Source organism: Diceros bicornis, chromosome 28 (genome assembly GCF_020826845.1).
Source record: "Diceros bicornis minor isolate mBicDic1 chromosome 28, mDicBic1.mat.cur, whole genome shotgun sequence".
Lineage (NCBI taxonomy): Eukaryota > Metazoa > Chordata > Mammalia > Perissodactyla > Rhinocerotidae > Diceros > Diceros bicornis.
Genome location: NC_080767.1, coordinates 33,475,051 through 33,491,764, shown reverse-complemented (window position 1 = coordinate 33,491,764; position 16,714 = coordinate 33,475,051). Strand labels below are relative to the sequence as shown.

Genomic DNA, 16,714 nt, shown 5'->3' with positions numbered 1-16,714 from the left:
CTGTGGTCTCTTTCTTCTGAGAGGCCGATTTTCTCCCAGTGTCTGGTGTGTATGAATGTGTGTATTTTCTGTACTTGTTTATATAAAGGACAGTGTTTTATTCAGTGTTACACCTTGACTGGCAAGTGGTTGGAAAGGCCTCTGTTGATCAGTTCTGCAGGTCTGTGTTCGAGTTCCTCATAGTGGTGGGTTGGAGGCTGTGTGGCGTTTGGCTCCACACTACTCTCCCGTTCCCTCTCCAAAGAAGCTCTTTGAGTTATGTGAATTAAACATCTCTCTACGTTGATACAGTTTTTGAGCATTTCTTTTGAAGTGGAGAAGAAATTTCTTGGAGGATAATTAAAAGAAGGTATTTTCGGTTGTCTACCCGCCCTCCCCCTGCCTCTTGTTTGTGTTGGTCTGGATAGAAAACAGGATCACAGTGCTTAGAGAGAACAAGAAATACATTGGTAGTGGTTCTGGACCAGCTCTGGGACTTGGGGAAATGGGTGAGTGGGAATCCAGCTGAAATAGCATCAGCTTTTAGCACTGGGCCCTTCATTCCGACATTCCTTTCACTGCCAGTGCTCATCTTTTGACTGACTTTTCTTTTTCTTTCTTCAGTTCACAAACTGGTTATTCAAGTTATTATTGAAGTATAATATACCTGCAGAAAAGTGCACACATTATAAGTATATTTTTTATGAACTGAGCACATCCAAGTGGCTTGAACTCAGATAATTCAAGGAACCCCCTTGTGTTCCCGCTCACTTGGACTTTTTAACTCATTATGAGCAGAATGAAAAAGGGCATTTCAGTGCATGAAAGGCTTCAGATTTTCTATATGATGTCTCACTTGGGATATAATAAATTCTGTTTTTACTCGTGAAGGTATATCTTTCCACCTTATATTAAGTCATTCATCCAAGTTGTTAGAGCCTTTTCATTTTCCCAGCCGTGAATATCTTAATGGAGTATTTTTCTTGACTCAAAATACCGTCTTATAATATGTGCATAATAAATAAGCTCTTATTTCTACTCACTATGTAAGAAAACATAGTCCGGAGAGTGAGAAATGGATAAAATGAATAGGTGTTTTGCTTATAATAGCTTTTGTATGTAGTTACAGTAGTAATGAAGTGAGAGTAATGTTAGAAATGCTTTGAATACTGTCAGAAAATGATCAAAAGCCTAAGCGCTGGCAGGGTGCTAGTTACCATGGTGACTAAAACTGCCGGTGCAGAGTGGAAGACTTCGTGGGATTACATAATGTGGCATCTTGAGACATGTATTTGAGATACACAGCTGTGTCCAGCAGTGATATCCATGACTTTTGGTGCTTTGAAACAGCAGAGGCCTCCAAGTCACTGATTCTTTGACTCCAGAGGAGCAAAGACACCAAGCCAGAATAAGCGTTGGAGGCCATAAATATATATATTTACAGAGAAGTGCACCAAAGTGAGGTGTAATGGTCTTAAATAAAGTAATTGCAGAAATTATCTTTATTAAATATGCTCTCATTATTCAAATTAAAGAAGAAATCATCCACAGTGTTCCCTTTAAAAGTCCACTTTTAGGATGCCCTGGTTCCTAAATAGGAACAGTTAACTGAGAAATTAACAGTGTGTTCTATTGTCCCCTTCCTCTCTTTTCTTGCCCTCTCCTTCCTCTTTCTTCTCTTCTCCTTTTCTTCCTTTCCCTCTTCCCTCTCCTCCTCCTTCAAAAAATTAATACTTTCGGGGCCTGCCTGGTGGCGCAGCAGTTAAGTGCGCGTGCTCCGCTTCAGCGGCCTGGGGTTCGCGGGTTCGGATCCCTGGCGCGCACCGATGCACCGCTTGTCAAGCCATGCTATGACGGTGTCCCATATAAAGTAGAGGAAGATAAGCACAGGTGTAAACCCAGGGCCAGTCTTCCTCGGCAAAAAGAGGAGGATTGGCATTGGATGTTAGCTCAGGGCTGATCTTCCTCACACACACAAAAAATAAATAAATAATACTTTCCTAGAGGCAAGTCCTGCAAACTGGTAATAGCAAGGTGTATGTTATTTCAGAGATTATAGCCTAAACTATCTGTACAAGCTTTTGATATGTGCTTTCATTTTATGTGGCTTACCACTCAAAGAATTGCACTTGCAGTTGAGGTAGACCACCACCAGGCTGCAGTAGATCCCTTGATCTCATGATCTAGAGAAGCATTGACTAATAAAAATTTAGTGTGAGCCACAAATGTGATTTTAAATTTTCTAGTAGCCACATTAAAAAAATATAAAAAGCAACAAGTGAAATTAATTTTAGTGATATATTTTATTTGATCCAATGTATCCAAAATATTTTATTTCAACATTTAATCAACATAGAAGAATTATGAGATCTTTCACATTCTTTTTTTCATGCTAAGTCTTTGAAATACATTGACTATTTTATGCTTATGCATGTTTCAGTTCAGATTAGCCACATTTCAAGTGCTCCATAGCCACCTGTGGCCATTGGTTCAGGCAAAATTCTTCCTATTTTAGCTTCTGTTCTCAAAATGGTCCACTGTGCTTTCTGGTGAATACATATTGGCTATGTGGGGTTTCTCTTCTTCACCGGTCAATCAGATGATACCATTTGTTTCCTCTGTCTCTTCCTGTACAGATGCCCATAGCCTGAAGCTCCTTTGGCTGTTGATGATTTGTCCCCACCCACCTGTATTTTGAGATTTGAGGGGTACCTTATCACTTACTATATGCGTTTGCTAGGGCTGTCATAACAAAAGACCACCGGCTGCGTAGCTTTCATAACGGACATTTATTGTCTCACAGTTCTGGAGGCTAGAAGTCCAAGATCAAGCGGTGATCAGCAGTGTCAGCAGTGCTGGTTTCTTCTTGAAGCCTCTCTCCTCGGCTTGCAGATGGTCATTTTCCTGCTGTGTCCTCACATGGTCATCCCTCTGTGCACATGCGCCCCTGGTGTCTCTCTGTGTGTCCTAATCTCCTCTTCTTATGAGGACACAAGTCAGATTGTATTAGGGCCCACCCTAAAGGCCTCATTTTAACTTAATTACTTCTTTAAAGGCCCTATCTCCAAATACAGTCACATTCTGAGGTTCTTGGGCTTAGGACTTCAGCATATGAAATTTGGGGTAACATAGTTCAGCCTGCACTTGCTTTTGCTGAAGATGTTATGTGTCGGTTTTTGATTTTGTTATCTAGTTAATGTATCTGAGTAGATTTAAAACTACTGCCACCGTTTCCCCGGAATCCAGAAAATCAGCTATTTAAATGCTATACTGAAATATTAAACACTAAAATAGATTAGTATATTTCTCATTAGTTCTTTTTAACTATTGAAGCTCAATAGAACCTGCTTTTATAAGTTAGCACTGTGTAAGATCTTAATTGTCAGGCCTGGCTAGAAACAAGATCAGGCGTCTTCACCTTTTATGTTGCTATTGGAAGCTAGATCAGGGATTGATTAGGGGGAGGGTGTTTGTGGTTAGTTTTTAAGATCCTCCAGGAGGATGGCGCCGGCCAGGTGGTGTAGTGGTTAAGTTCGTGCTCTCCAGTTCAGTGGCCTGGGGTTCGCAGGTTCGGATCCCGGGTGCGGACCTATGCATTGCTCATCAAGCCATGCTGTGGTGGCATCCCATATACAAAATAGAAGAAGATTGGCACAGATGTTAGCTCAGGGACAATCTTCCTCAAGCAAAAAGAGGAAGATTGGCAATAGATGTTAGCTCAGGGCTAATTTTCCTCACCAAAAAAAAAAAAGAAAAAGAAAAAGAAAGTCTTTCAGGAGGAGTGTAAAGATAAAAAACAAAGATATTTTAAGAACCCTGGATTTCATTAAATCCTCAAAACAGCCTCATTAGTGTCTATTTTCTTGGTTTTACAGATGAGAAAATCAAAGCTTTGGCAGATAAAGTAATAGCGTTAATACAATGAATTATAATTTGGGAAGTGCTACTTCAGAGAAGTCTTTCCTCAGCATACGAGTAAGGATCCCAAAACTCACAGGGGGGCTCTGATAGCCTCTTCTCTGGAGGTAACACAGGCGAATGCTTGACTCTAGGAATGGCGGCAGTTGGCTTCCTGGCTTCTTGCTCTCATCTCCTTGATTCCCAGAGGGATCCACGTCAGTAGAGCTCCTCTGGGTGTCATCATACCTACAAGATAGTCAGGGCGGGACAAGTGAGGTATAAGGCACCCACACTTTAGAGGGCACATGGGATTTAAAATTTGACAAGTTCTTTTTCTATGAGCAAGGTATGATTAGAAAATAAATCTATTAATAGCTTGTTTCTAAATGTAAGAATTTGTATACTTCCATGGAGCTGGTTCACAGGAGGAGAAGATGCCGTTTCGTAGCTTTATTTGGCTTGGCATGTCTGAATGCAGATTAGGGGTGAGTATTCAAAGCTATTCAAATTCATAAGCCGTCATTAGGAATGGAACAATATCCTGAGTGCCTTCTATGTGCCAGCACCATTCTAGGCCCTGGGCTAGGGACAGGGGCAGGATACAAAGATAAAAGCCATGTCTACCTTCAAGCTAATCAAGCACTCTTTCACGTTTTCTCTCTCTCAATCTCTCATTGAAAAAAAGCTTTGCTCCTTCTTCAGTAAACAAAAGGGTTGATATACAGTCATGCACCACATAAGGACATTTCAAAAGGTCAATGACAGACCGCATATATGATGATAGTCCCATAAGAGGAGTACCATATAGCTTAGATGCGCAGTAGGCTATACCACCTAAGTTTGTGCAAGTACACTTTATGATGTTCATACAATGATGAAATTGCCTAACGACATGTTTCTCAGAAAGTATTCCCATCATTAAACGCTGCATGACTGTAGTGGTTCATTAAAGTATCCTCTCCTAAAGGAAACACTCAGCCTTAACAGCCTGGGCCTGTTGCCTCAGCACGTTCAAACTCACAGGTCCGCCCCAAACCTAAATTTGAAAACAGGTATACCAGTGGGTTAAAAAAAATGCCAGTGTTAAAACAAGGAAGTGCTCAATTGGGCTTCTCCAGTTTCAAACACAATTTTGTCTGGTATATAAATGAACACAGAGGCATGGGTTGGAACAAAGGTGTCCCTGGAAGACAGTCCGCTCAGTGTAAACAAGAATATGTGATGGGGCAGTGTGTTCCTCGACTGAAGACCTTGTTCAGAGAGTTGAGTTATTCCCTAGCCTTTGACCACTGCTTTGTTGGAGGTCGGCAGCATCCCAAGACCTGGGGAGCAGAATGAGCTTCCAGAGAAGAACTTTACTAATGTAGAATCAAGATCTAGGTTGTTTTCCCATATGATAGAAAGGAGAGAGCATTAGATTAGGGGTTAGAAGGTTTGGATTTGAATCATAGCTCAACGATTTACTGGCCATGAGTTCCCAGGCAACTCACTTAAACTCTCTGATCTTCATTTTATACTGTGTATGTATGTATGTGTGTGTGTGTGCGCGTGCGCACGTGCATGCACATGCTTACATATACATGAACATACCCTGGGGAAGTCAAGCATTTAAGGACCAGACCAAGGAAAGAGAAGCGAATGAAAGAGACTGTAAGAACAGAAGGAAGAGAGACTTACAGATGGTGAGGAACTGGTGAACAGTGTCATGCCATAGGGAGGACTAAGGTGAAGGGGACTGAAAAGTGACTTTTGGACTTGGATTTTGAGTGTGGGGGCATCAGTGATCTTAGCTAATTCACTTTAGTAAAGATGGTTGATTTGTGGAAACTTGGAAGAAATTTCGTAAGTTTTGACATCTCGACATTACATTTGAAACATCTCTGAAAATCAAGTTTAATCATTTGCACTATATATACTTCCTCCTACCATAGTCTCCCAACTATTGCTCATAGAGTTGAGGATTTAGAAAAAGAGAGAGATTATTGTCGTACTTTCAAATTCCTCTAAAGCTTTGGAAAAAGAATATGAGCAGCCAATTTATAACATAGGTGCCTTTGCAAAATGTGAAATATAAGGTCATTTAGCTTACGGGATAATTCACAGAGCCCCATTTAATTTAATTCTATGGACCATTAATTTCCCATCTCTACTGACAGTGGTAATGACCAAATGATATATTCTGAGTTTAAAACCAGAGTCAAGCTCTGAATAGTAGAGGAATTTATCTAAAACCCTTTATAAAGGTACTGTAGTTAATTTTAGACTCTAATCATATTATAGTGTTTTGTGTATTAGCTTCTATGATGTGTATCATTAGAAGGGTGATCACAGGACTTATCCTTTAGGAAGTTAAAAAAAAATTTAAACCTATTTTGAAAAAGAAATTGCTGTCTCTATAGCTGAGTCTTTAGACTGGAGTGGTAGATGTTCTAAATTCTTTTGAGGAAAATAGTATAGAATTTAGCCAACATTGTTCATAGCTATAAATAAGAAAACACTTGTATGTTATAACTTACTGTCAGGCACCTTGTTCTAGCCTTTTAGATCACCTTTTATTTGCTTTTAGCCTTCATACAAAATTCCTTCCCCTAAAACCCTTTCCACTGTCACCTGAAATTATATGCATGAAATAAAACACTGAGTTCTAGTTCTGTTTTCTTCCTTAACAGGATGTAATATTGAGGTTTGTTAAATTTGTCAGTTTTGGAAACTCTAAGGCCCTTGCAGGCAAATGCTTGCTTGCAAATTAGCCTAAAGACTATTTTACATAGTATCCTTAAAGAGGCACCCAAGAGTTGTCGGTCCTCATGGAGCTGATGTTGCTGCCTAATGCTTTTATATAATAATACAGTTTTCCTAGTAGCAGCTACTTGATAAGAGTCTTAAAGATCCTACCAGCAACTTTAATTTTAAAATATCTGATTAACTGTTCCTAATGCAGCCTCTCACTAGAGATCCATGGAGACATAAAAAAGATGAAAACTTTAAGTGTGGAAAACTGGTATCTATAGTTAACCTATGTCTGAAATCTGAAGTTAGTGTCTACTTATCATAAGGATACTAGAAACGGGTTAAAAAATGCAGTTAGTAGCCCATTCTTGTTATGTGTGCCTGAAAATTTCAGGTAGGAAGACCTTTTACTTTTTTATTCATTGTCCTAACATCTGGTATAGAAATGCAAATCTTTTTTCACTCATCAGTTCCACTTACAAAAATTTACCTTTTACTGATATCACATAACTATTAAAGCTTATTAGTATGAAGAAGTTTTTTGCAGCATTTTTGTAACAGAGAAAAACTGGAAGCAATATAAATGTCCTTCAAGAGGGGATTGGTTAAATAAATTAGTTCATTATACACAGTAAATACTGATATAATTCTATATGCATTAAAGAAATCTGATATATTATTAAATTAAAAAGGCACATTATATATAGTTTGATCCCATTTGTGTAAAATAGTAAAAAACTTACATATATACTTAAATGTGCACAGAAAATGAGTTTTGTTGTTTTTTATTTTTCATGCCAGTCCTCTTTTTTTTTTTTTTTTGCTGAGCAAGACCAGCCCTGAGCTAACATCTATTGCCAATCCTCCTCCTTTTTTTTTCCCTTTTTCTCCCCAAAGCCCCAGTAGATAGTTGTATGTCATAGCTGTACATCCTTCTAGTTGTTGTATGTGGGACGCCGCCTCAGCATGGCCAGACAAGCGGTGCATCAGTGCGTGCCCAGGATCCGAACCCGGGCCGCCAGTAGCAGAGCGCGCACACTTAACCACTAAGCCACGGGGCTGGCCCCCAGAAAATGAGTTTTTAATGGTGGTTATTTCTGGGGACTAGAATTGAGGGGAGAAGCAATAAGGTATTTTGTACTTCTTGCTTTATAAACTTTATTGTATTTTTGTTTTCCAAGTGACTCATATCATTTTCAAAATTGAAAAAGAAAGAAGGAAATTTAAGATCTCTACGCTAGATTGTAAAAATTCTTCCCTTCTCTGAATCCTTGCCCATGAGTCGTCCCCTCCCACACTAATTGTGGGCTTGGCCGTGAGAATCGCTTTGGCCAATGGGACAGTACAAACATGATGCAGACTTGAAAAATTAGAGTTGCCCTCCCTTTTGCTGTTCTTGGGATCCTTGCAACAGGTCATGTAAATAAATAGACCCGAGCTAGCCTGTTGGGTGATGACCCAGGTGACCCAGCACCTAACCACCAGCCAGGCAACTGCTGGACAGTGAAGGAGGCCGTCCACTACTGGCTGTCCATAGCTGCGTGAGTGAAGTCTGGCTGTGATTTGTGCTACAGTCTTATTAGCTTATAATTGCCCTTGTTTCTCTTATATGTCTTAGTTCTCTCTTGTCTGATGATCTCTTCTTTCTCTTTCGGTTGTCCAGATCTCTCTCTTCATGCAGCTTTCCCTGACAACTCAAGCCCTTCAATACATCTCTTTTCTATACTCTTCTATTACTTTTACTTAGTACCGTATAATTTAGTACTTATGTGCTATTTTTTTCCTCTTTTTCAGTGTATGTGTTAGTCTTTTTTAGCTAACTAAATAGTAAGCTGCTTGATTGTAGAAATCATATTTCACATTAGTTTCTTTGGCCTTCATAATACTTAACACTTGGTAGAATTATATGTAATAACCAGGTTTTCTCCTTCCGTCCAGTGTCTTCAAAATACACCTTGCCTAACTGCAGGGCCAGTGTCACCAGTAGCAAGATACCTCACTGGTGCAAGAGAAAAGCTACACAAACATAAGCTGCATTTGTTTCTGTTCGATAGGTATCTTATTTCCATGAAATTATGTATCCTTCACTAAGTAAATAAAAAAATATATAGCAGGTGTGTGTGTGTGTGCGTGCGCGTGTGGTCTCTCTCTGCTGGTCCCAGACATGTATGTGTATTATACACAGAGCTGCATATATATATATTACATACATATGTATACATATTATATATATAATATAGGTATATATTATATATACATATTATGTATATGTTATGTATATATGTATACCTATTATGTATATATTAACATGAGAAAATGTTAGTGGTATACTGTGCCTATGTACACCAATACTGTGTATGTATAAAATCTGGAAGGATATACACCCCTTCCTCCAAAACAACCAATCAGCATAAAATACTACCTCAAATTTCTATAAATTTGTGTAGTTTACCAAGAACATTCAGCTTATTTAGTTATGTGAGGTAAATAAAGGATTTCTTTTATACTTGAAAGTTAAACTTTGGTTAAATGAGAGAATTTATATTTTAAAAGTTTCCTTTTGCTACTAAAGATTTAAGTGTTTTCCCTATTTTAAGTGGTTTGGTAGACATTTGGTATAGGGATCATTCTATAGCCTGCTCTTCTTATCTTAATTGAAAATAGTGTTAGTGATGCATAGGGGTATTGATTTAGACAAAGTGGTATTAGCACAGAGATAGACAATTAGACTGATGGAAAGGAGTAGAGAGCCCCGAAACAGAAACACTGTGTTTTATCTGGCAACCTCAAGTAGAAAGGATTGGCCTAAGTTTTATAATCTGTGAAGCTGGTAATGGTACATGGGAATTCATTGTACTCTTCTCCACTTTTGTATATGTTTGAAACTTTCTATCATGAAAAAAAATTTTAAAGATATAACTTAAAAAACAGAGATACCTTTTACAAAAGCAATATAAATATGAGACCTTGCAGTAATGTGAACCAAGAAATATTAGACCTTTATGGAAAAAGTTTTAAATTTTATTTAGTGACAATATTTTCAACATAAATCGAAAGAGATACTATTGACACTTAAAATTATTTAAAAATATCAGTTCCCTAAATAGATGTCTAGATTCATTCCCATTAGAACCCATTAGGGGGTCTGGCCCAGTGGCGTAAGTGGTTAAGTGTGTGTGCTCCGCTGCGGCGGCCCGGGGTTCGGTGGTTCGGATCCTGGGTGCTCACTGACACACCACCTGTTAAGCCATGCTGTGGTGGCGTCCCATATAAAGTAGAGGAAGATGGGCACAGATGTTAGCCCAGGGCCGGTCTTCCTCAGCAAAAAAAAAAAAGGAGGATTGGCGTTGGATGTTAGCTCAGGGCTGCTCTTCCTCACAAAAAAAAAAAGAACCCATTGGGGTTTTTTTTTTTTTTTTTTTCGTAGAACTTTGATAAGCTGATTTTAAAATTCATATGCAAGTACAAGGAACCAAGAATAGCCAGGGTACTCCTGAAAAAGAAGAAACGTACCAGACTTATTGTAAAGCTACAGTGATTAATAGAATGTTAATGAAGAAATAGAAAAACAGACCAATGGAGTAGAACAAAGAGCTGAGACACAAGCATAAGGAAAAATTGACAACTGCAATTCTAGTTCTATCATATTGGTCAAAAGGATATAGATATATATTTTAAATCGTTCAGATAGAATTTGTTATACATATCTGAAACTCAATTTTGGTTTTTTTTTTTTTTTTTTAAGATTTTGTTTATTTATTTATTTTCCCCCCAAAGCCCCAGTAGATAGTTGTATGTCTTAGCTGCACATCCTTCTAGTTGTCGTATGTGGGACAAGACCTCAGCATGGCCGGCAGAAGCGGTGTGTTGGTGCGCGCCCGGGATCCAAACCCAGGCTGCCAGCAGTGGAGCGCGCGCACTTAACCGCTAAGCCACGGGGCCGGCCCAATTTTGGTTATTTTAAAGAGTTAAATTTGAAAGGCAAAACTTTAAATCTTTTAAAAGACTATATTATTGTCTGGATGAGTTTCTTTAAAAAGACAGAAAAAGCACTAAACATAAAGATTAAGATTGATCAATTTAGTAACTACTCATAAAAAAAAAAAACCCAATCAATAAAAATGAGAAGACAAGTCATAGACTTGGATAAGAAGTATACCACACTATAATCAGTGAATGATTATTGTTCTTGTAGAAAACAAATGACTTTTGGCAGTACAACTCTCACAAGATTTGGTTGACTCTACCTATTTCATTCAAGTTAAGCGTCTGTATACCAATAGCCATACCCACAGTTGTTTGAGACATGCCTCCCTCTCTCTTCTAAACTTTATAACAGATACCTTGAGCTTACCAGCCTTCCACAAGACAGCCAAATCCTTACATTCTTTTCCCTGATCTATTTTGTCCCACTGAAAGAATGTACTTGGGGCCACTTGCTCATATTTATTCAAAGGTTTTAATGAAGAAGTTTTGCTCTGAGGATGAGACTCAGTCTTAAGTGGCATTTCTAGCTAGCATTTCTCAATTGTATCTTTTACACTTGTGCATTAGAAATTGCTGTATCTATCAATCTTGGAAGTTCCGAAATTTGTGGATTTTCTCTTTTCTTTTTCAATTCTGCTTATAGCTAGTTCTTTTCTGAGTTATCTCTTTCTCATATTTTGTTAAGTACAGCTAATAGCATCCAGGGCTAGTAGCATACTATTTCACAGCTTCTTTGTATAAATCCACAAGTTCATTAGTCACATTATCTATTTTCCAAGTTATTGCAGGTAAATGCAGTTTTGCCACTGTATTATATGTGTTATCATTTTTCCAGCCTTTGGTAACAGTTCCTTGCCACTCAGTCCCAACGCCAGTGTCACGTATGTTATGGATTTGTTATGACAATAACCCACTCCTGGAACCAGTTTCTGTACTGGCTTTTCCTAAATAAGGCTGCTGTAACAACTCCAAAGTGTTGGGGCCTCACTACAATAGACATTGGTTTCCAGCTCCCATGTTAGCTACAGGTTGTCTGCAGTTCTGAGGCTCCATTCAATGTCTCCCTCTGTGTTCCAGGCTGCAGAGCAGCCCTGTGTTGGTCTTAGGTCAGATGGAAAAGTGACAATGCTGACCCATGTAATATCTCTTCAATCTTCTCAGACATGGTGTAGATAACTTACAATTGTATTTCAGTGGCCAAAGAAAGTTCTATGGCCAGGCCCAGTGTTTGTATGGTAGGGAAGTATTTGTCTCTAAGGGATGTACTATGAGTCACTGGCCCAAGGACAGGGATGTATGGTTTCACCTATAGGGAGAGGACAGAATAGTGGAGAACAACAATACCACCTGCACGTCCACTTCTAGATATATTCCCTAAAGCAGTGTTTTTCATAGTGCTAAGTTCTTAGTGAAGATGAACATTTGGAAGTTATCAGTATGTAAGAGAGTATGACTAAGATTACCCAGGGAGAGGAAGGAGAGAGTGCTAGAAACCTCCTGGGAGAGGCAGCTACAAAGGAGACTAAGATGAGCTGTCAGAGGTGGGGGGAAGAACAGGAAAGAGAACATGCCTAGACCCTCTTTAGAGAACTATTTCTGCTCCAAAAATTATAACTGTTTTTAAAAGAAAGCTTGAATCCAAATGCTTAAAATTATCCAGTTGGTATCATCACAAGACTTAATTTCCAAGTAGCGTTAGAGATTTAAAATTGATACATATTTATTTGTTATTACAGAGATTTGCCACAATATGGGCAGAAGCAGTGGCAGTCCTATTTCGGAAGAACTTTTGATGTTTACACCAAACTCTGGAAGTTCCAGCAACAGCATCGGTAAAGGAATTTTATAGTTAAAGGAGAGTGGAGGTCCATTTTATGTTAGTCACAGTTTTGACCTCTGTTTCCTCAGTGCTTTCTCTCTCTCGATCCATTTTAATATAGTTCATCTTCCTCACCCAAATGAAAACAAATTGACTTTTTTCCTATTTATTTAAGGTTTTAAAATGTAATGTTTTTATCTGATTTTTAAAGACTATTATATCTGAAATGGTTCAATTTAACTCTAACACAGGAAGGCTGATTCATGGTTCCATTCTAAAGTAGATGTTGTTTTTAGCCAAAGCTATTTGGGAGGGGGTTGCTTCCAATTTTCGTGAACATTGCTCCAAGAAATTTCTTTTTATATTTCAACTTACTTTAAATAGACATTTAATAAATGCTTTTTGAATTTAACTGAATGATTATGTTGAAATCTCATGAAAAATTCATGAACTTGAATTCATGAATTCAAAATTTCATGCTGAATTGGGTGGTATTTTCTCCTATTAAATTTACAGATTTGATTATTTTTGAAATTTATAGTCTCTTATTTCTATTTTCTTATCTCCTATGTAAAACAGACAAGTCTTGGATAATCGGTATGGCTTGAAGCGGTGGCAAATAGGGGAAATTGCTTCTAAGATTGGGCAGCTATACTACCATTATTAGTAAGTGAATTGCATATGGAAAAAAATAAAGCATTGTCCTGATTTAAACATAGCATGCAGAAATATGCATAGTATACTTACTTGGTAGGAGGGAAAACTATTTTTTTTAAGAGTTACAAATGAAACCCTAATAGTTCAGATCGTATTGATTAAGACAGAATTGTGAAATGACCTTCTATAATTGAAGTAACATTATTTGCTTCAAAGGCTCATCTTCCAAACAGTTTATTTGGTCAGACTCATAATAACTTAAAGGAGTATGATCTTCGTTTTAGGTAAATGATAAATACTAAATGAATTTAAAGTTCTTAATGGCTTCGCTTAGATCTTGATATTATGCAGAGACGTATCATAACTTGTATGTTTGAGTGGTTTTCAGGAGGATATTTTAAAACTCAAGACTTGTAGAATATGTCTAAAAGGTTACATGAAGTAGATAAAGATACTTTTGGTTATATCCTTAGAACAATGACATCTATATAGTCTCACCCATGAGCCAAGGAAAGAAGAGAACTCCTTGTAGGAATCTAACTCTCATTATCATGAAGTAATATCAAGTATACCATAAAAAGGCTTGGACCGTTTGTAATTTAATAGGCCTGAAAATTCCTTCCTCTTCCTGTCTTTTGGCATGCCACCCAAAATTCCCACCATTAAAATCACTCTCTTGGGTAGAATATTTTCTTAAGAAGTCCCTTGTAAAACTAGAAATGTTAAACAGAGAACCTAATTCATCGTGTCCTCTGAAGATTAATATGAATTAGTGCATTTCTGAGTCCTGTGAGAGAAAACTAAAGAAATGGGCCAAAGGACAAGTGACTGTATAGATTTGGGGAAGATCATGAAAGGTCTGGGTCTGGGTAGAAAGATTTAACTGGGTAGAATGCTGTTTGGAGAGTCCCTGTGAAGAATGAGAATAATGTGTACTTTGGGTTGCCATCAAAAAAGGCTTGGGAGCAGGGGGGAGGTATTTCTTTTTTATTATTATTATTTTTACACCTTTTAAGGGTGATATGATTATTGCTTTGCTGATTCAAATTTAGGGTAGTCATTTCCATCCCCTCATGTAGAGGAATAAAGGAATAATGGAACAAGTATTTATCATGGTGAAGTTTGAGACACTGTCAAATTTAAAGATTTTTTTTTCTCATAGCCTACGCACATCTGAGACCAGCTATCTGAATGAGGCTTTCTCGTTCTATTCTGCAATCAGACAGAGATCCTATTATTCTCAAGTCAATAAAGAGGACAGGTATGCATCTACTATGTTTTTAGAAAGAGAAAGATAAAACTTTCAAAATTTTTAGTCTGTGTGGAAATTATGTGGAAAAACACACTTGTTTATAACTTTTATTCATTTACTGGGCTTTATTGAGAACCTAATGTATACTAGGGCTTCTTAAGCATACAGGGGTGTGTTACCTAAAAGCAATAAATATTATAGATGTTGTAACAGATGTCACAATACCAGCATAGAGGCAGAGCACAAAGGAGGGGCGGATTATTTCTTTATGAGAGATTGAGGTCACATGAAGTTTCACAGAAAAGAAACAACTCCAAAGTGAGGCTTACCTGATAACCTTTGTTCTTTTTAGCCTGTGTAGTCTTAATTCACATACTTTCAAAAGCCTGTTGACAACTGTCATGCAGGACTAAAGAAAAGGCTGCTAATGCTGTTCGGATTTTCTTTTATAAGTCCAATACAGTTTTGCAGTTGTACAGCTCCATTGTTAGGAAAAAAAAGTTTTTCATTCCCAGTAGTAATCTGTTGAGAATTTATTGTCTATCTAGTGGTGTGATAGATTCTTGGGTGAGAGAAGAAAAAAGAAAAGAAGGAATACAGGTGTGCTCTTGTCCTTTCAGACAGTTATCTTCTCATGGGAGTTACAGACATATTTGGGTTACAGGTAGATTGTGATGTTATTAATTCCAGATGAGGATGGAATTGTTGAAGAAATCAGGGATCTGCTGGAGAATCTTTATTACTGGCATTCGAAGAATTATTGGAAGAGAAAGTTCAGGCATAGAAGATCTGAATGTTCTCTGTGCTGACAGCAACAGAACTCACACTTGTTATACAGTGAAAAGATTATATTCTCTCAGCAATAGAAAAAAACATAGTTTTCACATATTTTTCTAGAGAACACTTTGTGGTTGGCTATCATAAGCTTTCCAGCTAAACAGCAACTTTTTTTGGAAGGCCTCGCTCTTGTAAATCCCCTTCATTCCCTTGCAAATCTTGTTCAGACTTGTCTAGAGGAGTTTGTTTGATACAAGTAAGGTATGTAGATGCTGAATTCTGCATTTTCCCCCAAGGTCTTTTGGTCATTGCGTTACTTCATTCTTCTATCAGAATTTCCATCAATTACTTTTCCTTCAGATTTTCTTATGGTTTTTTGCTTCACATATTTTCACTACAGATATATTTCCTCCAACCTTTTTTTTTTTTGCATACATGTACAATTTGTCTGAATTCTTGGTAAGATAAATTGTATCTCCAAAAACATACAGAAGGGCTCTGTAACAATTTATCAGTATGAAAAAGACATAGAAGCAAAGAACTATTTTAAGTAATAGTAAAATACCTTGTATAATTTACTTTTCTTCATTTTCTAATTTGCAAAAAGAGAAATTGGCCTTGGGCACCTTGGCTTAAAACTCAGCAGTTTGATTTATTAAAATCATTTTCTATCCAAATTGCACACACCACATATGAATTGTTTTCCTGTGCTGCCTCCTAGAGCAGGGCAAATGAACAGAAGTAGAATTATTTGGAACCAAGATGACAAAATCTCTTGGGGCTGCTAAATTAGAATCAAAGGACAATCCAGTATGCAAATCTTGACCTTGTTCCTGTACCTTAGGAAGGACTTTGTTTAGTTGGTAGGTTGTTTGTTTCTTAGTTCACACAGGGCAAGGGGGCCAGTCAAGGTGGCAATTGGCAACAGCTGCTAAAATCAACAGCCACTAGGTTAAAGCTAAGTCAGAAGGTATTCCACAATTTCACAGTTGCTTTAAAAAAGTCTCTCCTTAAAGGCAAGTTCTTTCTGCACTCTCTCGTACCTAAGGATTTTGTCAAAGCCAGGAGGAATGGTACATTCCAGCACTCAGCAGGGTGACTGCCTGTCACTAAGCATAAACAACTTTCAGAATGTCTCATGCCGAGGGCTCATCCTGCTCATTAGAGGAGACGTTACCACATAAGCACTTGTCCTGGGAGCTGCAAACCCTGACTGTTGAAAATGGCTGAGACTGAACCTGGTCTGAGTTAGATATGGAGAAGGTGAAGTTTGTGAATCCACAGGGGTTGGGGGGAGATTTTGCAGTTAGCCACCTGGAAAAAGTTTCTCAGGCAAATGTGTAGTTAAAGAGTCCACGTCCTGCAAGTAGTGGGCTTGGCATGCTGGACAAAGCTGCAATTCAGGAGTGCCAGAAGAACTTTGTCAAGAGAATCATGATGTCAACATTAGTGGTGACAATATTGAAGTTTTTATAGTAGGAAATGTGAATCTAAACTTGAAGACCTTGACACTTCCTAGTAGTGGTGTTTATAAGGAGGACTGATGTGGACCTTTCGAGTGAGGTTCACAGGATGACTTTTCACAAGGGCGTAGTGGGTTTGGTGTCGTGAAA

General features: G+C 38.0%; 1 protein-coding gene across 3 annotated transcripts in view; it reads left to right on the top strand.

Annotated features, from left to right (window-relative positions):
• The window catches only part of SCAI (suppressor of cancer cell invasion), a 138,195-nt gene that overhangs the window by 70,547 nt on the left and 50,934 nt on the right, over positions 1–16,714 (top strand). For 2 of the 3 annotated variants that reach the window (XM_058524018.1, XM_058524020.1), the window contains exons 4-6: positions 12,333–12,428; positions 12,995–13,081; positions 14,235–14,333. In XM_058524018.1, coding sequence (XP_058380001.1) covers positions 12,333–12,428; positions 12,995–13,081; positions 14,235–14,333 — 282 coding nt within the window. The remainder of the gene's footprint in view (positions 1–12,332; positions 12,429–12,994; positions 13,082–14,234; positions 14,334–16,714) is intronic. The other variant, XM_058524019.1, reaches the window with a different exon arrangement.